The sequence below is a fragment of the Nymphalis io genome, chromosome 3 (assembly GCF_905147045.1).
Source record: "Nymphalis io chromosome 3, ilAglIoxx1.1, whole genome shotgun sequence".
NCBI lineage: Eukaryota > Metazoa > Arthropoda > Insecta > Lepidoptera > Nymphalidae > Nymphalis > Nymphalis io.
In genome coordinates, this window is record NC_065890.1 from 13405968 (window position 1) to 13427390 (window position 21423).

The 21423-nt window shown below is 32.3% G+C and overlaps 4 protein-coding genes across 4 annotated transcripts; 2 read left to right on the top strand and 2 right to left on the bottom strand.

The window, feature by feature from the left end:
* The first annotated feature begins 423 nt into the window (after positions 1–423).
* LOC126781219 (G2/mitotic-specific cyclin-B3) lies at positions 424–8599 on the top strand. The gene is made up of 7 exons (XM_050506105.1): positions 424–1093; positions 1457–1737; positions 4441–4660; positions 5433–5687; positions 5964–6119; positions 6297–6471; positions 6689–8599. The coding sequence occupies exons 1-7, from the start codon at positions 794–796 to the stop codon at positions 6850–6852; spliced, it is 1551 nt and encodes a 516-aa protein (XP_050362062.1). The 5' UTR covers positions 424–793; the 3' UTR covers positions 6853–8599.
* A 67-nt stretch (positions 8600–8666) lies between these two features.
* Positions 8667–15225, bottom strand: LOC126781246 (P2R1A-PPP2R2A-interacting phosphatase regulator 1). Its single transcript, XM_050506138.1, has 4 exons — positions 14871–15225; positions 12668–12776; positions 11438–11622; positions 8667–10877 (listed from the first exon to the last, which is right to left on the bottom strand). The coding sequence occupies exons 1-4, from the start codon at positions 14975–14977 to the stop codon at positions 10607–10609; spliced, it is 672 nt and encodes a 223-aa protein (XP_050362095.1). The 5' UTR covers positions 14978–15225; the 3' UTR covers positions 8667–10606.
* A 413-nt stretch (positions 15226–15638) lies between these two features.
* Positions 15639–19411, top strand: LOC126781230 (uncharacterized). Its single transcript, XM_050506120.1, has 6 exons — positions 15639–15788; positions 15889–16101; positions 16536–16698; positions 16988–17230; positions 18204–18429; positions 18669–19411. Exons 1-6 carry the CDS (start codon positions 15772–15774, stop codon positions 18851–18853), a joined length of 1047 nt encoding a protein of 348 aa, XP_050362077.1. The 5' UTR covers positions 15639–15771; the 3' UTR covers positions 18854–19411.
* A 217-nt stretch (positions 19412–19628) lies between these two features.
* Positions 19629–21068, bottom strand: LOC126781223 (uncharacterized). Its single transcript, XM_050506110.1, has one exon. The coding sequence runs from the start codon at positions 20977–20979 to the stop codon at positions 19660–19662; it is 1320 nt and encodes a 439-aa protein (XP_050362067.1). The 5' UTR covers positions 20980–21068; the 3' UTR covers positions 19629–19659.
* Between the last annotated feature and the right edge of the window lie 355 nt (positions 21069–21423).

Consider the following 21423-nt stretch of genomic DNA (forward strand, 5'->3'; position numbering starts at 1 on the left):
ATAATGATACTTTATTTTGAAGGTTGATTTATGACACTAACAAAAGTTAATCGATAATAACGTTCCTATTCCTTACTTTTTTTTTACTTAATTAATGCAATATTTTTTACTAAACTATATTGATTATTAACCAAACATGAATATATATCATTTTTTTGTTAATTCATAATGAAGATGTTATTTCTAATATATTTTTTACTAAAGTTTCACTTTATAAAAAAAAATTTTTATAGGTGTAACGAATTGTTTGTTATTCATGGTTTAAATTACTTAATGGTTTTTCGCGTTTTATAAATAAAATATAATGAAAATATCATCTTTGTAATACATACGTTATCAAGGGTATCAGTAAATACTTACATAAAATGGAACGAATTTGAAGAGTCTTCGTCATTGGCTAATCTGTTCGCCAATAGAAATTTAAAGCAACATGCAACGGTTTTTGTAGACAACTCAGTTCGGTTGCGAGTTGAAATAACGTTCAATTCAGACTTAAAGACACTTTTGAGTATCTAAAATAAATAGTGTGACTTCAAAAATAATTTATGAAACCTCCAAAGCGGCTGCTGCCGTCTGCCGTTGTGAGTACTGTTATATTTGTGCAAAATATTTGTATGACGCTGCTTACATCAGACGTTCAGTTGTTTTGCCTCCATTTTTGATCGTTGAGCATGAGAATTTAAAACGATTGTTTACTTCCTAATATATTTACAATATAGACAACGTGTTTACTTTGCAACGAATTGATCGCGCGGCTAGTTAAGTACACGTGACGGAGGCCAAATCCTTCATAATGGCGCCAACAAGGTTGGCATCCAAGCCCATCGGCGTCAATGAAAACTTGAACGGCATCATGAGCCATGGGATTACAACGAGGAGTAAGCAATTAGCTACTCTGAAAAGCTACAAAGACAATTTGAAAGCGCCAAACAAAAGGAAAGCAGACAGCCCTTTAAAAGACATGACTGCAAAAAGAGCGGCGTTTGGAGATATTACTAATGCTTTTAATAAATCCACCGCAAATAATGATAAAGACAAGGCCATGACGATGAAAAAAGTCACAGTGGAAAGCAAATTGCTCCCAATCTTAAAGGTGAGAATTTTTTCGAAAATATTTCATATAGTGTATAGAGGGTAATTGGTTATCATTTATGAAATATTTTAAATAAATAACATATTAACAAATGGTAATGATTCTTAATGACTCTTAAACTGCTCATTTAGAGCAGTTTAAAGAGTCGTTAGAGTCTAATGTTTTGACAAAATTACCATAGGTCAATGAACTTTCCCTCCAAAATAATGTTGTAATATTAACTTGTCTAATAACCATATTAATGTTAAGAATATCTAATTATTATTTTTTATTTAGTTTCAAAGAAATCATACTTCTAATGATTGATGATGTATTGATTTATGTTAATTTGTTTCTGAGTCTGATATATTGTAATTCTTTTAGAGTGTCAAGCCACAGACAACAGCAGTGAATGGTAAGGCCTCTAAAACAAAGCAATTACAGAAAGCAGCAAGCAATGCTATGGAATCGGTGCAAAAGCATTTTGCCAAAGATCCACCTAAAGTCATAGCAACAAGGACACAGAATGGCATCCTCAAAAATATTGACAAGAAAGAAAAATCATTGATTAAAGAAAATCAGAATCAAAGCCAGAGTTCAGCTAAATCAGCTCGAAGTGATGCATCCGGTGAACCATCATTGTACATGACAGCTTTGGAAAATATGTTAGTATTTATTTATAACTAAATATTTATATATATAATTAAAAATTTGAAATAAGAAATATCACCATATGATAACATTTTACAACAACAACAATAGCTTACATTTCTCTTTGCTATTAATGGTAAGCAGTGTTTGTTTGTTGCTAATGTAGGTGTGAAATTATGTAAATTTTATTTACTGGTTTTATTAATACTTGCAAATATTTAAAATAGTGAAGAAATTACTATAGGAAATGGCATCCAAGCTCTCTCTTTGTCATAGCTTCTTCTGTAAAACTTATTAACAACTTCAAAGAAAACTACTTTGGTATACCTTATTCCAATTTTTTAACAATTAAAATATTTCATGGGATTTGCTAATGGCTCTGCTGCTATATATGTACTACAGAGTATACTAATATAATGCTGTATTATATGTACTACAGAGTTTTGATTAATTTTATTTGCGAAGTTCCGATTAAGACACCACTTAGAACACCAATTTTTCATGAATTGTTGTGTATATCATAGATTACTCAAGATCTCGACCAGTGATATCGCATTAATCTGATGTCAAAGTCGCTTATTTGTTATACCTCTTGTGATTGGTGTAGGCTATAGACAACATGAGTTCCAATTATCATTATTAAAATTACCAGTTCTTTATGCACAGTAGTATGTGGATCAATGATTAAAACCGATATGTCTCTTATGTTCTATTTATCTGGTTCATGGCCATTACTACATCAGTTATTAACTAGAGAACTTTATAAATTTTTTAAATTACGTATGTTTTAAAAATATGTTTTGTAATTGTTTATAGTTTCTAAGCCCCCTGTGTGACAGTTGCGATTCTATCCCCAGAAGCTAAAATCGAAATATTAGTTTCTTTTGCAAAACATACTCTGTTAATTTATATGAACAAAACACTAAGTTGAATATATTGTTGGCAATAGCTATGTGCCACCCAATGGTGGGTGGTCACAACCGCTCATAGGCTCATAGACATTAAGCGGTAGAATATATGATGAGTGGGTGGTACCTAATCAGACAGGCTGCTACAAAGTCCTACCACCAAGTGAAACATATATGATGGTATACTACAGAATGTTATACACACAACATTGGAGATGAAGCAATGTAAATTGTTATTTGTATGCATATGTGTTTGTTATGTATATTTGTTTGCATGGCAATAAGTATATGTAATGATGAAACATGAAACAGCTGATTAATTTTTAATGAGTGGGTCGGATTTATAACGATTTCGAGTATAACGCATTGTGACGACATTGCGGCGTACTGTTACAAAGTCGACGTTTAATTTAAAACAATTCATAATATATGAGCTCTACTATCTCCGATGCACGTTCGATCATTTTACGTCCCATTATTACTTCAATTATTTGTCAAAATAAATTAACAATTTATCATTTAGAGATTCCTGCAACCCAATATGTAAAAAAACCTACTTAGAAGAACTTAAACGTACTGCTCTATTTATTACATTTTCCTTTGACGAATCTTACCGTAGTTAATTGTGGTACAAGCGCCAAAACGTAAAGAATATTATTTCCTTATTGAAGAGAAAAGCATTATAATTATATTGTCGGGCCGGTTGGCGTGGTTGTTAGATACTTGCCTTTCACGCCGAAGGTTGTGAGTTCGATTCCACCCAGGACAGACATTTGTGTGCATGAACTGCATGAACATGTCTTTTTGTCCTGAGTCTGGGTGTAATTATCTATATAAGTATGTATTTACAAAAGAAAAATAGTATATGTAGTATATCAGTTGTCTGATTTCCATAGTACAAGCTCTGCTTAGCTTGGGATAAGATGGCCGTGTGTGAATAGCATCCCAGGATATTATTATATTAAATTACGAATGTATACCGAAGTATTAAAAAAAAATAGTTATGTAGTCGTTTTATGCGGTGAGCTTCCCCCTGGTCGCTACGTCCCTTGATGGACTTTTCATGAATATATGTATGTATTATCTCAAATAGTCAAAAATATAACGTCCAAGCTGTTTGTACTAGACAAGTCTCAATAATATATAATTTTTGCACTTACTTAATACGGGCACTAGCGACTGGTAACCGAGTTATTATTTACAGACGAGGGACATTTTAAATCGCATGGTTGTCGGCGCTTAAACATGTTGGAAGTGATTTATAGTAGTGCCAGGGTCAATTTGCGAACGTTGCCACTTACCATATGTTTGCTACTTGTATATCAAATTAAAAAAAAAAAAAATTACATACATTTATGAATTTTAGGACAAACACCCGCGTGACCGATATAAATATTTATCACGAGCCCCTCAAACTCGCGACACTCAGCGCAACAATCACTTGCTCTACCAAATTATTCTACTAATTTTCTGACACCATTAAATATTACGACCTTTTATCATGTCAATATTTTCAAAGGCAATCTTTACCTTGCAATAGTAATTAAAAAAAGGCAAATACTCTTAAAATAGAACCGAAACATATTGATTCGTTGACGACTACAAGACTCCCGCGCATTCTATTGTTTTATTTGTTTTGCCATAAGTATGCAAAATGTTATGAAAACAATATATCATTTTAAACCTTTATAAATGCTTATTATTCATTTACTACTAAATTGCAAACCAACTATTCTCTAAGGATTGATTACACTAGTATTTTTATAAAACATGCATATATATAGAGAACTATTATATTTAAACTTTTAGGAGTCCAAATGACGCTACAAAGGATGGATATAAAGTTATAAGTGAGCAGCTTGATAAAGTAAATTTAGACGACACTGCTAATAGATCCCTTGATGAGGAAACTGGCATCCCACATCAGGTCCCTGATGGTGTCCCTGACTTTGATAAGGAGAACTGGAATGATCCCTTCCAAGTTTCCAATTATGCTATGGATATTTTCAATTACTTGAAGAATAGAGAAGTAAGTTTTATTGTATTTATTTCGTTTATTTATTTTTATCCATTTTAAATACCAGTATTTTGCTCTCAGTTATAAGCAAAAATGTAATATCTTGTAAATGTCACACTACTGCCTTAAGAGCTCTTGAGAAGATGGTCTAAAGGCTTTTCCACCACACTCCAGCATGCTCCAATGCGGTTTGGTATATAACCCTGCAGGTTTCCTTACAATGTTTTCCTTCACCTTCGAGTGCAAGCTGAATGATAATCAATATAATTTTTAATAAAAATATTAGGAACTTCTTACTAGATTTTTGATTTAAATTAGTGAGTATTTAACAATCAGTAGCTTGTCTTATCGAAAACTTCAAATATTTTTTACTTTTAAAAACATACAATAGTATGAATTAACTATAATTTAGGGTGTGTGCAAACATAGACGGCAATCCTACACAACACCAGTATGTTAATACAGAACCCACGGCTTGACATGTTTGCCGAAGTATGAGAGTGTAAACACTTCCAAGTTTCAAATTCTGGGTTGTTAGTGAGAATTTCTTGACAGTGTAACTCATTCATATATTTTTGCTCCGCCTTGGATTTGAATCTAGGACTTCGGAATCGAACCTGTTATCTAGACTAACTAGCCAGTGACTGTACTTTATTTAATTAAGCCGTCTCACATTGTAAAGTTGATTAATTTTATAAAGGATATCACTGGTTGTGTTTTAGAATTAAGTAGACAAGGACAATTGTTTTCTTTTTGAAATTCTAACCTTCTACTATAATTTTAGCGACTGTTCATTATTGACGATTACCTCACTCGGATGAAAGGTATAACGTCATGGATGCGGGCCCTGCTCGTCGATTGGATGGTCGAAGTTCAAGAGAGCTTCGAATTAAATCACGAAACTCTATACCTGGCTGTAAAGCTGGTGGACCTATTCCTCACGCGGTCCAGCAAGACTCAGCCCGAAAAGGAACACCTCACAAAGGAAGAATTGCAGTTGCTTGGTGCATCTGCATTATTTATCGCTTCCAAATTTGATGTGAGAACTATTCTGTTAAACTTATTTGTAATCATTGATGATGATGTATCTACATTAGAATGATTTGTTGCTCATGCAGATGTCTATTGAAGACATAAGAGATAAAATTCGATGAAAACACTTGAAATTTTTATTAAACTTAAAGCCAAAAGAAGGGAAAGAGTAGTAGTACTAGTCTTATGTGCTTTTTTCCCAAAAATTTTGTTTTTAGTGTGAAATGATAGAAAATATATATTATGTGATCAATCATACTAAAGTATCGACACTATATTCCAGGAGCGTATTCCGCCGCTAGTGGATGATTTCCTGTACATTTGCGACGGTGCATATTCGTTAAGCCAACTACTCAACATGGAAATGACCATCCTCCGCGTCGTAGACTTCGATCTCGGCATACCTCTCTCTTATAGGTTCCTTAGGAGATATGCCAGGGTGAGTATTTCGAAATTATATATGAGTTCTCTTCCACCAGTTATAAACCAAGGATTCATTTAGCTTCCTTTTGTACTGTGATCCATAATACATCACATAAAACTTGGCAGCTGGTTAAGTAGAAACATTTTTTTTTTAAATATCCAACTATATTTAATGAGATTTATATTTACATAGTGTGCCCGAGTGTCGATGCCGACTCTCACATTAGCCCGGTTCGTGCTAGAGCAATGCCTGCTGGAGTATGGGCTACTGAGCCATTCTGATAGCAAGATGGCGGCCGCCGCCCTGTACATCGCACTACGGATGAAATCCCTCGGCAGCTGGACACCCACCTTGCAGTATTACACAGGTCACAAAACTCAAACTTCAACTAGTTACAATGAAATAATATTTTTACTTAATTGCTAATACATCCATTTATGGTCTTATGAGTCCTTGAAAATTTGCTATGATATGTGATATGACGGTATTTTATTAATGCATAAATAAGTCCCGTGTAACTGACTTGAGACAGGAATGCAATTACTATGTGGATCATAATACTAAGTTTGTTATTCCTTTTCCAGGCTATACATTAAAAGACATCCTCCCCATAGCGTTAGAACAAAATGCAACACTCCACAAAAAACCCAAATCGGCGATCAGCACCGTACGGAATAAGTATTCACACACGATCTTCTTCGAAGTAGCAAAAGTCCCCCTCATAGAGGACTCCGTGCTCGACAGCTGAGGCGCGCCTCGTGGCACTTTGCATACTGTTAAAGCATAAATAAAGGTGGGTCCAAATTCTATATGTGTATTTTCATAAGGCTTAAGATACATTCAAGAATACTTGCTTACATAATTATCAGAAAATCAACAATTCCTTAGACTAATCAAACAATGGAATAAAGTAACTTAAGCCTTATACAGACTAAATTAATGTTTGTTAATGAGAAGTGCCAGAGTGCATAGTTAATCATATTTAAATTGTTAAGTGATAAATAATTTTGTTAGTGACACTCTGGCATTGTTATCATTTCATTTAAGATAGTGTAATGTAATGTGCCACAAAGGCTATTGATTAGAAACATTTATTTTAGGTAGGAAATTCAAATTTGCAAATTGTAGAGCTATCTAGAATAATTTAAAGTCAGTGCAAGTTGGTTGAAAGGCGATGAAATTGTATCTCTGCAATACAAAAAGGACTTGATGTTCAAAACTCAAAGTAATATAAGAACATAGTATGTTTGGGTGTTGTTTATTTTACTTGTAACAAAAAGTTGTTATTAAAATTTAATTGTACTTACTCGTACTTTGACATTAACTGAGTAGTTTATTTTCTATTTTATACTTATGTTGATAAGAAATTTAGAGTGTTTATTAAAATTTTGGTACCATTAAAATTGTCGACATAGTTTACAACTTCGGAATAGCGCAAAAAGACTGAAAAATATTGACGCGGTGTCGTGTAGGTATAGTTCTTACCCGAGTGTAGATGTGAATGTCGAAACTAGTTGAAAGTGCCATATTTTATTATGGCAAGAATGTTTAAAACCACCGAAAAGACTTGAGGCGTTTATCCTCTAAGTGAGGAGATATTCTCCGTGAAACTAAGTTTCCAAGGAACATATCTCCAGTATTTTTATTTGAATATAAAAATAAACCAAAACCACACCAAATCGTCACTTTGCAAACATCACAACCTCAATAGATTATGTGCATTCCAATATGTAACAACTTATTTATTTAGTAAATAGTGTCTTCCTATAGCAAATTATAGGTTCTTCGATCGTAATATAATTAATTTAAGTTTTATTTTTAGTAATGTTTGTATTTAGTCCATTACTTTTAGATGTGATAATACACACTCTCTTTGTAATAGATCTTATACATCAAATTGTCAGCTAACATATAGTATGAATGGAGGAATTGTTTACTATTTTCTAAACCTTAATTTATTAATCTATGGGTATGTTCCGGAAGTGTTTTGAATTTTAACTATAAATGATATAATGAGACTGTGTCGTTACACAATTGTCATATTGTGAATGTCGAAAAAGATCAGTGACATGATGAATGCTGAATAGGTAGCAGTATGGAGAATGGTTTTGTATTTTAAAGATTTTTTCTGTCATATTATGATGCCTTGAAATCACAAACGGTTGTGGTTGATCAACTTGCTTCCGACAGAATAAGTTTTGTATATGATATCTACATGTATTGTATTTGGCAGTTTGCTAAAACCGTTTTAATTATAATTATTATTAATGGATTTTTGTAATGTTTTAATTAATTTACATAATATAGTAATTATTGTGAGATTCACATAATTGTCGTATATGTTTTGTAATTTATCACATTTTAAAGAGTACAAAATATTGGAATGTTATAATATTGTTCACTAATGGTAAGTTTTAGATTAATTACTTTTAAAACTGTTTTTTTTTTCTTAATATCATTTGTCTTAATTATACAAGGTTAATGTAAAACTGATGTGTAAATAAAAGTGATTTTGGTTTGGTAACTTGTTTTTTTCTAGATTTTAAAATGAAAAATAAGACATTAGTCATGTTGTGATTTAATCACTTGAAAACATTATCTCTATGACTCCAACTATAGTTACAAAAGTTATAAAATAAACCTACTTACAATACATACATAGGTACAACAGTCACTGATAAACGATTTTTTTTAGATATTACATATATTTTTACTCATACTAAGGGTTTTAAATGCCATATTACAAAATGAGTTGATATCATTCATATTTAATTGCATTATACATTAATTAGGTACTACTATAAATAATGTATCGTCATTGGGCGTAATTTTTTTTTCAATTGTGCCTTTGCATCTATTTATTAAGATAATCGAATTGTGCCAGTATACCTCTGATTTTTAAGGAAGTCTGCAAATAAAAGTAAATATGTTCATTTTAAAACAATTGATTGATCAAGACTAGGTCATGGTGTTCGTTGCACCAATCCAGTATTGAGCGAATTGAATTATTCAACATTGTTCAATTCTTTTGAAAAGTTTGTCAAGTTATAAAAGTGTTCTCTTTCAAAGGAGACACCGATGCCTTATAATTAAAATTAATTAAATCAAGCAGTTATCATTGGCTTTATGTTCAATAATATAATCCATATTTTATATACAAAATAAAAAAAGCATACAGTAACAGTTAATATACATGTGTATTTGAGGTAATTATATAACCCAAATTATGTGTTTAACAACATGTATGAGATTAGATGAATTCATTTGAAATATACTGTTATCAAATTAAAACTATCACAATAAAACTTTCCATTGAATGTTGTCAAAATATAAATATATATTTTATTTTCTATTATTACAATCAATTGTTTATATTATACAGGTGTGTTTAAAAAATATTCAATATAATTTCTAGTCGTAATAATACAAATGGCAACAGAAACATGTTTGAATGATAATCATGTTTTTTCTGTATATATATAACGGTTTTCGTACCGACCCTACACGCGTTCATTACCCTGTACTAATAAATTGATAGATACATATCAAACTTGGCAAGTAAAATTATACTTATAAACTAAAATGCCCACATATTGTAACGAACATTCAATGGACTGAGTTTACCAATATGGTACAATCGAAAGCGCAACTTATTCAAAGTGAATAATGAACACAAACAAAATTCTATGAGTTAAATATTACGAAGACCGAAGTTTCTCGAGACTTATTTATAAATGATAAAAGTAATAAGATAATGACGAAATTTTTTATGATAAAAATTTCAGTTATAAAAATTTACAAATTATTTTCAACACTCATGAGAATTATACACTGAAAACGTAATTGTAAATCAATAAAGATATTTTGAAAGAATATTAATGAAAAAAAAAACAGATTTGATTTTAAAAACAGCTGCCGTCGACAAATGTCATGCTGTTATTTCAATTGTTTTTAAGTAGACATGTGTTATCATTTACTAAGATTTTTTTTTCAAAATTGTATACATTTATCTCCAGAGATCGAAATGATCAGGATGACTAACTAATTACATAAACGAAAGGCGGGATGAAAGGAGAGAACACTTCAACTCCTCAAATGAACTTATGTAAAGTAATGGCTATGTTCACTTACAAAACTAAACTATATACAATATAAGCGTTCGTTATATAAGAACGCACCTAACATAACATATTTACAATAAAGTTTTGGATGCTTTGGCTATTAAAAGGGCACTCGCTTTTAACTTCTACGTTACGATAAGAATAATACGCTACAAGTTCACTATTAGGAACTAACGCCGTAGGCTACGTCGATTGCACCTGAAGTACTTACAACCTCACGTTCCCGCCGGAAACCGAAACGAGACCCGATCGAACCGTTCACCGGTACGGTTCCGATCGACCTCGCGCAGGAGGCATCGACGAGCGCACATTTGGTACCTACGAGACGGCGCCCGAACGTCAAGCTCACAGGACAGTCCACAGGGTCCGCCGGTCGGGCCACTAGCTGGGGCGGGGCGGGTCGCCGCGCGGGGACACGGGGCGGAACGTGCACTCCAGCGAGTCGGAGTCGGGCGTGCCGGGCGTGGACGGCGTGAGGCGGCCCGTGCACATGCGCTTGCACAGCGACGAGTCGCCGTCCTCGCAGCGCCGCTTGCCCACCAGCACGTTGGGCCGCACGGGGCTGAAGGACGACGCCCGCAGCGCGATGGGCGACAGGCTGCGTCGCGTCGTGTACTTGCGCGTCGGCGACGGCGACACCACGGGCGAGAACCTGCGCACGGGCTGCGTTCACACGAGACACGCTATCTATGCTCGGGACTCTTTTACACAGTGGTGGACATCGCTCGTGCTCGAAGCGCATGAGATACATGATAAGCATATTTTTTTCTTTGTAAAGAAAATTACTAAAACGGTTACAAACTTGTTTAACCAAAAATTGTGGGCGATCCGGCTAAGCAGTGCTCCCACGATTTATCATCTATTGTGTATTCAGAGCAGCGGTGAAGGAAAACATTGTGAGGAAACCTGCATGGGTCTAATTTCACTAAAATTCTGCCACATTCGTATTCCACTAACTCGCATTGGAGCAATATGGTGAAATAAGTTTCAAACCTTCTTAAAAAAGGAGAGGAGGCCTTAGCCCAGCAGTGGGATATTCATGGACTGTTACTTTCCTTAAAACATTTGAATATCAGCTTGCATTGTAACGGGACGTTTACGGGTTTTTATTTATTTAGTCATAGTAGTATTATATAATGGAGGAAGTGAGTACGCGTAATGAGTAAGTGACGCGAACGGGTGCAACGCTACATCTGTGCACGGTGGTGTTACCTGGGCACCCTGGTGGGCGAGTTGGCGGGCCCGCCCAGCAGCGTGAGGTCCTCGTAGGACTGCCCCATCTGCATGGCGGTGTGCACCTCCCGCTCGTGCGCCACCTCGCGCGTGTTGCTGACGTCGGCGCACTCCTCCGCGCGCAGCTGGTTCACGCGCGGGGTCAGGCGCCGGCCGCACGTAGTCTGGAACGCACGATTTATTATTACTCTTAGCAACAAATATTAAATATTTTATCGAGTGATGCTAGAAATGGAGACTTATGATAAGTTGTTAGTCGGTCAAAATTTGAATATAAAGTCGTTATTAGACCATTAACTCCGACCAATAACTCTTTTGTTAAAACTTAACAGGAGAAGTTTTTGCCGTAATATAAGAGTATTATTTACAAAAGTAGTTATAATTTTCAAACAGTTATGATATCCAACTTGCTATATATCTCGATACGAATATTTTCTTCAAAATCTTAATTTCTATCATCATCACCGTATCATGTGCTACACAACTCACTCGCGCGCCAATTCTCCCGGTCCGGTCTGCATCCATTGATCACTCGCCATTTTTTTAAATCATCTGACCACGCCTGTCATCATGGCGTATGGTCGTTTTCGATTCTCTAGGTAACCACTTCGTGACGACTTTGGTCCACCTTCCGTCTTCCCGCCCGGCCAAGTGTCCAGCCCATGTCCACTTTAAACCTTTCGTATTCGTATCGTATTATTTATTTTCGTATTTCTGCATTCGATACACGATCAACGAGAGAGGTGCCTAGCATAGAACGCTCTATCGCCCTTTGTGCCTCTTTTATTTAATGCATAGCATGCTTATTAAACGTCCATGTTTGGGTAATGTAGATGATGGTAGACGGGACGCATTGGTTACACCTTGATTTGATTGATTGACTTGAGGCATTGTGAGAGTTTGGATGTAGTGTCCCAACTTTTCAAAAGCAGCCCACCCTAAGCTGAGATGTCGTTAGATATCCAAGGTAGAATTAGTGGCCACCCACTACGATGTACGGTATTCTTACGATTATGTAAGGTCCACGTTTGCGGCAAATATAGATAATAGACCAAAGTCATGTCACTTTGGTCTCGGACATGTTCATCCTCAGACCGACCTTTTTTTCTTTCAAAAAGCAATATTTGTATTTTGTTCGCTTAATATAAAATTAAAGTAAAAGAACTACATCGTAAATAATAATCAAGGAGAGCTTTTTTTTTTACTTACTTGTACACTCCCAGGTATATTGACCGCCGCTGACAGTGGACTGCAGCTGATGCTATTACTACGCGTGCGCGGCAAACTGTTATTGAACATACTGAAAAATGATGTGCTCCTGAAAAAAAAAAGAAGGCATAAGATATTTATTAATTTAAACTGTGTGGCGCCAGCAGTTATCGGTACATTAATAAATAAAAAAAAAACAACAAATAAGTATGAATTTGATGTAAAAATGATTATATGCCTGAGCTATTTTACCATTTGCAGTGTTGTGTCGTAAACATAAATCATATGAAAAACTCGGAACACTTGTTTCTATATAAATTTTCCTGAGTTAATTATCTCGTTCTGAATGTAATTGATTTTATTTTATTATTGTTTTTTTTTTTTTAATAATTTAACTCACAATCAATAGACGAGAAGTATAAATTACAGAACCCTCCACACACACATTCTAATCACATTAAATCAAGAATGCCAATAAAAAACTGAATACAATGCCATAAAGTTTACACACGCAATTTCAAAAGCAAAACATTATTTCATATTCTAATTTCAATAGTTCCGAACACGACAACATGTTGTTATTCAATGGTTATTGAAATAACATTTTAAGTTTACAAGCAATTATTTGATTCTCGTATGTATTCTTATCAATAAGTATCAATTATTGGAAATCAATTCATATCATCGTATAGTTCAAAATACAAAGCACTCTTCATTTTAATTAATATAAGTTACTGTCCGTGGTGTTGCCTGCATGGGAATGGCAGGTTTTAGGTACCCTATATCCTTTTACGTACCCCTGATATTATATGCAAAATTTAATGACGACAGGTTGAGTAGTTAAATAATGATCGTTAGAGCGTCACGGTAGCATGCGAAAGCGATCCCATGGCGGACCTCGTTAAGACGGAAAGGGTACTGCTGTTTTTTTTAGTGGGTATTCCGATGTTCGGGGCGCACTCGGCGCCTTGGACACCGGCGAGCCCAACATACCCCCCCCCCACTGTTCCCGTGGCGGAAACGCGTTTTTCCAGAGATAAGAAAAAAGTTAAGTAATGTTGGCATAACAAACAAACAAGCTAACTTTCACATTTATATTACTTAGGATTCCAGTTTAATAATATAACATTCTCATGTCTTTATCGAGTCTGAAAATAAGACTATGGTGACTATATTCAAATGCAATGCATAACCATATTCAAAGTAACTAATGAAGAGACTAACAACTTATATCGCATATGTAATAGATAGAGCATCGGTATTCATGACATTAACAAACTATAATAGTGTTAGAACTATTTAAATATGTAGGTAGTGAAAAGTGCATATTTTGTACCAAAACCTACAATTTCGGTGATACAAATTTTATTTTATGCTATTAAGGGAATACAAAATTTAATATGCATAGCAAGAATTCTTTTACACACGAGATTGATACATATCGCAAACTGTAAGTTGGTTTTTTATTTAAATTAAATATCATATTCTTTCATCTTGTAGACAGATAAAACAATGTTATCTAAAAGTGTAAACTTATATATTCACATACAGCATTCTTACATTTGCATTACAAAAATATTATCATTTAAAAGTACTTATCACATGTCCAAATGCAGTCAAGTGATTTAAAAAAATTTACAATTTGTTACCTGTTAAGAAACCAAAGAGTTAAATTAATATGAAAATATTTAAACATTTGACATAAATAGGAATAATGTTAAAACATTAAGATATTTAATAACATACTAAAATATACACTGCAAGCAAGTTTTTTTTATAGATATGTATACTTGGCGAGGCAATCAATGGAAAATGTAAATGAACAACATTTTTTAAGTAAAACCATAACAAACCTTTTGTAAACAATGTGATCATTAATAAACTGTTATCTATATTGATATTATTCTCAAATAAATATACAAGTTCTCTTCACCTCATTGATATTATATTTGGTTGGATTTTTTACAACAATTAATAATAATTATTATTAATAATAATTGTTGTAAAAAAATAATAAAATTAGTTTGTTTAGAAAATAAAAAAATGGATCATGCATCAAGTAATCCAGAATTAAATGCATTAAAATGGTAAATACGTGCACGGAACCCACAAACGACCTCAGCAGCTGTCAAAAATAGGCAGGTAACATAGCGACAACCGATTCGGGGCCCGTGGGAGGCGTGTCGATAGATCTAGGCTTTACCTGGGCGCTGTATTGGTTGTAGGCGAAGTTGCTGCTGTAGACGCCGCTTCATTGATAAGAGGTGCACTACTGCACCTTTTTAATATATTAGGAGTATCCACATCCATTATCTTTCAGCCAACATTCATCAACTGACGTATCGTGTAGTTATATGCATAAGAATTGCCGATACGATTAGCGCTCTACACTAATGTTTATGTAACACTGTAAGTGCACATAGGTACGAAATAATACATGAATATACTAGTTTAATAACTACATAAATTTTACTTTTAACGCGTAAATGAAAAGATAAGGTAAAATAAAATGAAAATACGCTACTCGGAAAGCTAAAAAGAGGCTCGAGGCTGACCTGTCAAACCGCCGCAATAGTAACGTTCAAAAAAGTGTAAATAACCATAGAATATGTAACGTTCAATATTACAAAATTGTCATAACTTAAAAATATATTCTATATTATTAAAAAAAATCGATAACTTTTATTACAAATCTTCAAAGACTTAAGAAACTTATTAGTTTTTTCATGTTAGATAAAATCTAGGCTCTGTAACAACAACCTGTTTTTTAATTAAATTTACATTTTATTTTATAACTACGAAGTTTAAAAATTTTGAATATTTGTATTTTATCTTTGTATATACGGCAGTGAGAACCCATGCTCCCGATTAGGTACCGTGACTAACTAGGGAACTTCTCAAATTGTATAAACTAATTACGAAAGATCATAATAGACATCTGTGGTGAATGTTAATTGACAATTAGCAAATTGACAATTCACTATTGCACATAAACAGAAGCCGAAGTCAAAAGTGTTGTTTTTAATGTGTTATAATTATATTTATAGTCTTACAAAAGAGATAGTCTTAGAATATAACTCTATTGGAATGTTATCAAGACACTCATGTATCTAAGAAGAAGGTTTATTTGATAAATCATTTTGATATTTTATATGATAGAAATGAACATATATTATTATTTTATGTATATTTCTGTAATAAGAATTGTTTTTCTTTTTTAGTACAACTTTAAAATACCTAATAGCACTCCCACTGGCCGTTGCATTCTATTGTGAATGGTTTGTATTTGTGGTTCAACCATTATTTTGGGAAAAAATAGAATGCGAACACAATATAAAATGTACCAAGATCCTCTTTATAGCGGATCCACAAATACAAGGAGATTTAGCCGTTCCACCGCCTTTGAACCTACTCTTCAATTGGGATAGTGATAGGTAAAATTTTAATTATTTCTGTGTAATTATCATATCAATTGTCAACATATCCACATTCTGGAAAGAGAAGGTGAAGGTAGTCAGGGAGAGTCAGTGTTATCGAGTTACCTAGAAAATCACAGAAAATTCTGATTTTACACTCCATTTTAAAATTTCTCAGTGATTGTAAAATAGAGAAATAATTAATTGAATAGACTAGACTATTGACAGTTTCTCTACGTTTGGGGAGCTAAACATTATTTTTTGTCATAACTCTTTTTAAGGTTTCCTTTTCTTTGTAAAAACTTTATGTTTCAAATATATGTAAATATATTTATTTTAAAGAAAGAAGTACCTCCTTTCTTTAAAATAAATATAATCGTCAGGGAAAATTAAGGAAAAATAATAATTAGTCTTAACAATTTGGAGTTGTTCATTAAATATCTCTTTTCCAGGTACTTAAGATCAACTTTCTCAGTAGTTATAAAACATTTTAAGCCAGATGTATTGGTTTATTTGGGAGACTTAATGGACGAAGGTTCTATTTCCAGTCAAGTTCAATTTCATGGCTATGTGAAAAGGCTTTCTAATATATTTGATGTATATTATCCTATTGTGGTAAGAATGTCATAATAATTATTAATCAGGCACAAAAAAAAACAAGATTGGTAATCTTCATAAAAGTAATTTTAACAGGATTTAAAAAAATTCTAATTGACATTAGTAGAAAACTACAATTTTTTAGTATCATGTTATCCTTCTATCCAGCTATGAAATCCTTCTTTCCCAACTTTTTCTCCAGCATCTTCAATGATTTGATGGTATTTTCTAAATACTCAGTATATATATAAGTTAGACAATGCTAAATAAAAGTTATTTCATTCATAATTCGATGTTATATTTACAGCAAATATGGCTCCCAGGAGACAATGACATAGGCGGTGAAAATGAACCAATAAAACATGATAAAGTGATGGAGTTCAATAAAGTGTTTAATCAGCCATCAGTAATTAGCTTCAGAAATATAACTTTTTACAAAGTTAACTCCATAATGTACAAAGTACCACAAGGACCAGATGATGCAGATTTGAATGTTAAAATTGCTGTAGCACATTATCCTGTTTTATCTAAAGGTGTTTATGGAAGGCAGGTAAAGATATGAAATAAAATATATTTCATTATGCACATTACCTAATTACTTTACTGGTGGTAGGGCTTTGTGCAAGCTCGTCTGGGTAGGTACCACCCACTCATCAGATATTCTACCGCAAAACAGCAATACTTGATATTGTTGTGTTCCGGTTTGAAGGGTGAGTGAGCCAGTGTAATTACAGGCACAAGGGACATAAAATCTTAGTTCCCAAGGTTGGTGGCGCATTGGATATGTAAGCGATGGTTGACATTTCTTACAATGCCAATGTCTAAGAGCGTTGGTGACCACTTACCATCAGGTGGCCCATATGCTCGTCCGCCTTCCTATTCTATAAAAAAAAAAAAAACTTCTTCTATTCTAAGAATATATGGAAGAACATCTCTTTAGCAATAAGGCCACCTTGTATGATATTTATTTTATGTATTTAACTGTCCCTGTAATCCTGTGATAGTGCATTATTATTTATAATGTTGTAGATGTGGCCTAGTGTACTCAATAAATTGTTCTGTAGTAGGTTATAAATTAATAGTACAAGTAATTCACTTTAAATGTTCTTTTTTTTACATTATATGTAGTATCTTTATTTCCAACTTAATAAAAATTTGATTTTCTTATTATTGTGCTGTTAACTTTTTAAATATATGTATATATTATAATTTATTTATTTATTTAATATTTGGGAAACAAACAGATATAAAATATAATCTAATTACATAATACAATTTAAATATCACATTATACAGCGAAGTTTCCACCGATTGATGAAACATAAAATGCACTCAAATACTTTAACACAATAAGAGAAAAATTATTGGACAATATATTATATATATAGAAACTCTTTTTCCACTCAACCATTGGCTGCGAATGATTGAGTTAACTATTATATCTATTTGAATACGAAACCACTTATAGGAATTGCAGTTGAGTTTATAAGACATTAACTTTGGATAATTTCATGTATTTTTAGGTAAACAAAGCAATACATCCGGATATATACTTCTGTGCTCACGAGCACATGTCGAAATATTTTAAGCAAACTAAGAATTTTGAATATAAAGAAACACACCTGCTACAATCAAATGACCCAGTATTGAATATTGCATTTGATGATGAGTGGCTGTATGAAATATTCGTTCCAACATGCTCCTATAGAATGGGAACAGATAAAATGGGATATGGCGCAGCAATCATAGGTAATTAGTTGTTTTCATATAATAAAAAAATACCTTTCTTCTCATTTTATTTTAAATATGAAGATTTTGAACTTGTAACTTACTTTTCTATTCAGTGATAGTGTTCTAATTGCAAAATAGTTTTTGAAATTAGTTCTGTAGTTCCAGAGACTACAGATAACATTGTTAAAAAAAAATACTTTATTATAAGATACCTTAAAAACAACTTATTGAATACTCAAAAGCTTTTATTGTTTCAGAAAACAATCATATGAAATACACAGTATTCTGGTCACCGAAGAGGTTTCCACATTTATTTGTTTATTTATTTATATTAGTAATACTTTTTTTCTATGGATGTTGTTTTGGTTGTGTGCGAATGATTTCTCGTCAATCAAAACTTGTTAGGACTGAAGACATTCTGCCTCTTTTACATCGATCATAGCATAAAAATTATAATTTACTAGAATTCATAGTTTATAGTACTTTGGCATTAGCATATCCACCTGTTTCGATTGTATATTCTAATAAAAAGAACCAGCAAGTATATTATATAACAATTAATTCCATCTTTAAATTTTTTTCCACAAATTGAAAGCTATAATAATATTTAAGTTATACTCAAATAGTATAAATCAATATATAAAAATAATCAATTTATATGTAGTATATATTTATATATATATACATTTTTTTTTAATTATTGCCATTACCTTAATCAACAAGTTCCATAACTTTTAATGAAAGCCTATTTATTTGTAATTAACCTGATCAATGTTAAAAAAAGACATTTACATCCCATAGAGGTTTGTGGTAATTAATGTATTCTTTGAGAATGAAATTCTGAAACCCTTGTATTATTGCAAATGTCAAGACTGTTTTTATTAACATTTTAAAGTATTATCATCAAAATTTTGTATATTTATAGATTACAGGGACCAATTGTTTGTATTAATTAGTATTCTTAGTTTAGTCTATTGTTAAATTATATCATTCTAGATATATATATATATATATATATTTGTTTATTTTATTATAAATTGTACAAAAAATATTAGTTATTTTTCTTAATATATACAGTATGCCTTTATAAATTATTTTTACATGACAAAAAAGCTAGTCTGGATACAACTGCCATTAGAATTTTATAAAGAATAATTATGTTAGATAATAATTGACAATTATTATATTGCATGTTAATATTAGTTTCATTAAAAGATTATTTATAAAAGTATATGCTTTAATTATTTTCTATAATTTAATACCTTTCTCATTCATATAAATTGTTATATAGATTGTAAATATCATATAACAATTCAATATAACAAATGTCGTAAGTGATGATACTAAGAATGTGTGTAAAGATAAATTTATAAGACCCGTACTTAAATTAGCCACTAAAAAATACAAAAGTCCATTATTATTAATAGCTGCCAATATAAGAGGTACTTCAAAGCTCGTTTTTTTATTACCTTGAAATATTACTTCTAAGAAATAAATAACTAATACTCCAAATGTTAGTACTGTAGATATATAGGAACAGTACGCAGTATTAGCCAAGGTTCTCGATATAGGTCTGATTCTGTTAACAGCAGTTGTGATAATAAGTAGAACAAAAGAACTTGACAGAAGGTTTCGAAGAATACAATACCTGTTACAGGATGTTTTAATTAATTCCTTTTTTAAATAAGCTGCAAATAAATATAAAGCAACATAACCAAGGCTTGAAGATATACCTTCTCTATTGGCATCTATAAAACCAATTCTTTTAATGTCACTAAAAACCCAATCCTGTACACCGTAATATAGTAATAATTCATGTGCAATTATAACAATAATACATAATACTAATACATGTGAAGTAATAATCAACAAAACAGTTGAAAAAAGTTTACATATTGCAAGAGTGAAAAAGAAATTCCAATGCACTCCATATTCTGATATATGTACTTGATAATCTAATTGCTTAACGGAGAAATATCTTGCTATACCTAGTAACAAAAGTATCAATACAAATTTAGTGTTACTCTTCAATACAGTCTGATAATTATTTTTGTTGACATCTTTGTGTACAAGGCCACTTATTAGAACAAAAAGACCGACTCCAGTGTCCATTAAACTATAACCGTAGTTTTCAGTTTTAGCCAAATGTCGTGGGAAATCCTTAAAATCCACAGCTAATATGCAAAGTCCAGTAATCAGATATGTCAAGCCTCTTAGACATGTTATTAAATATATTTTATTATTTAAATAAACATTACTAGATGACAAGGTTTTGTGAACGTCTAACTTGTCGTAGTTTTTAGCTATTTCATACATTAATAAAATGAAAACAGCAATGTTCAGTTCATAAATATAATCTGAAAAAACTGTGTGCGCTAATATCATAGGAAGGATAATTATTAAATATTCACTAATATATCTATTTGTATTATTTCTTATTTGTTTGATTACACACAACATGGCACATTGTAAGGTAAAATATATACACAAGCAGGTATGCACCGCAGTCGATCCATTGTTGTTAAGCATGAATGACTCATGGTATTCTTTGTATTGAGTACTATTCATTATAACAAATTGTACTTATAGAAGACTTATATAGACTTGTAGCTAATGATTTAATTTTTAACTATTTTGTTTTCTAAACATAACGTATGTTGCTCAAAAAGTAAGTACCTATATAAAAATTGCATTGAGAGCTGTCAGTGTCAATTGTCATGAAAGTTATATCAAAATTCCATAGACAGTTTCTCTGTCTACGCAAAATTCAAGAACTTGAGTCGTGACCTCCAGAATGAAAGAATAAATTATCTATATTCAAAACTGCGTGGCCAAAATCGACATCTTCTTAAATGTCATATTTTGATAGCCGCTGCAACAGGTCAGGATTATGTATTGAATTGTATTGTCTGGTGTATGAAATATTCATGTCAAGCATAAAATGTATGACGTTTTATGGAAATAATAATCATTAAATTATTAAAATTTTTACTAACTAAAAACTTTCAGGCG

What these genes read in the sequence shown, in the direction of transcription:
- LOC126781246 (XM_050506138.1), bottom strand. Translation starts at nt 14,977, where the DNA reads ATGGATGTGGATACTCCTAATATATTAAAAAGGTGCAGTAGTGCACCT. An exon ending in ATATACCTGGGAGTGTACAA is followed by an intron (nt 11,623 to 12,667) that starts GTAAGTAAAAAA and finishes CGTGCGTTCCAG; the next exon opens with ACTACGTGCGGCCGGCGCCT. An exon ending in TCGCCCACCAGGGTGCCCAG is followed by an intron (nt 10,878 to 11,437) that starts GTAACACCACCG and finishes GCCCGTGCGCAG; the next exon opens with GTTCTCGCCCGTGGTGTCGC.
- LOC126781223 (XM_050506110.1), bottom strand. Translation starts at nt 20,979, where the DNA reads ATGAATAGTACTCAATACAAAGAATACCATGAGTCATTCATGCTTAAC.
- LOC126781230 (XM_050506120.1), top strand. An exon ending in AAGGTGTTTATGGAAGGCAG is followed by an intron (nt 17,231 to 18,203) that starts GTAAAGATATGA and finishes ATGTATTTTTAG; the next exon opens with GTAAACAAAGCAATACATCC. An exon ending in ATATGGCGCAGCAATCATAG is followed by an intron (nt 18,430 to 18,668) that starts GTAATTAGTTGT and finishes TTATTGTTTCAG; the next exon opens with AAAACAATCATATGAAATAC.
- LOC126781219 (XM_050506105.1), top strand. Translation starts at nt 794, where the DNA reads ATGGCGCCAACAAGGTTGGCATCCAAGCCCATCGGCGTCAATGAAAAC. An exon ending in TTATCGCTTCCAAATTTGAT is followed by an intron (nt 5,688 to 5,963) that starts GTGAGAACTATT and finishes ACTATATTCCAG; the next exon opens with GAGCGTATTCCGCCGCTAGT. An exon ending in CACCTTGCAGTATTACACAG is followed by an intron (nt 6,472 to 6,688) that starts GTCACAAAACTC and finishes TTCCTTTTCCAG; the next exon opens with GCTATACATTAAAAGACATC.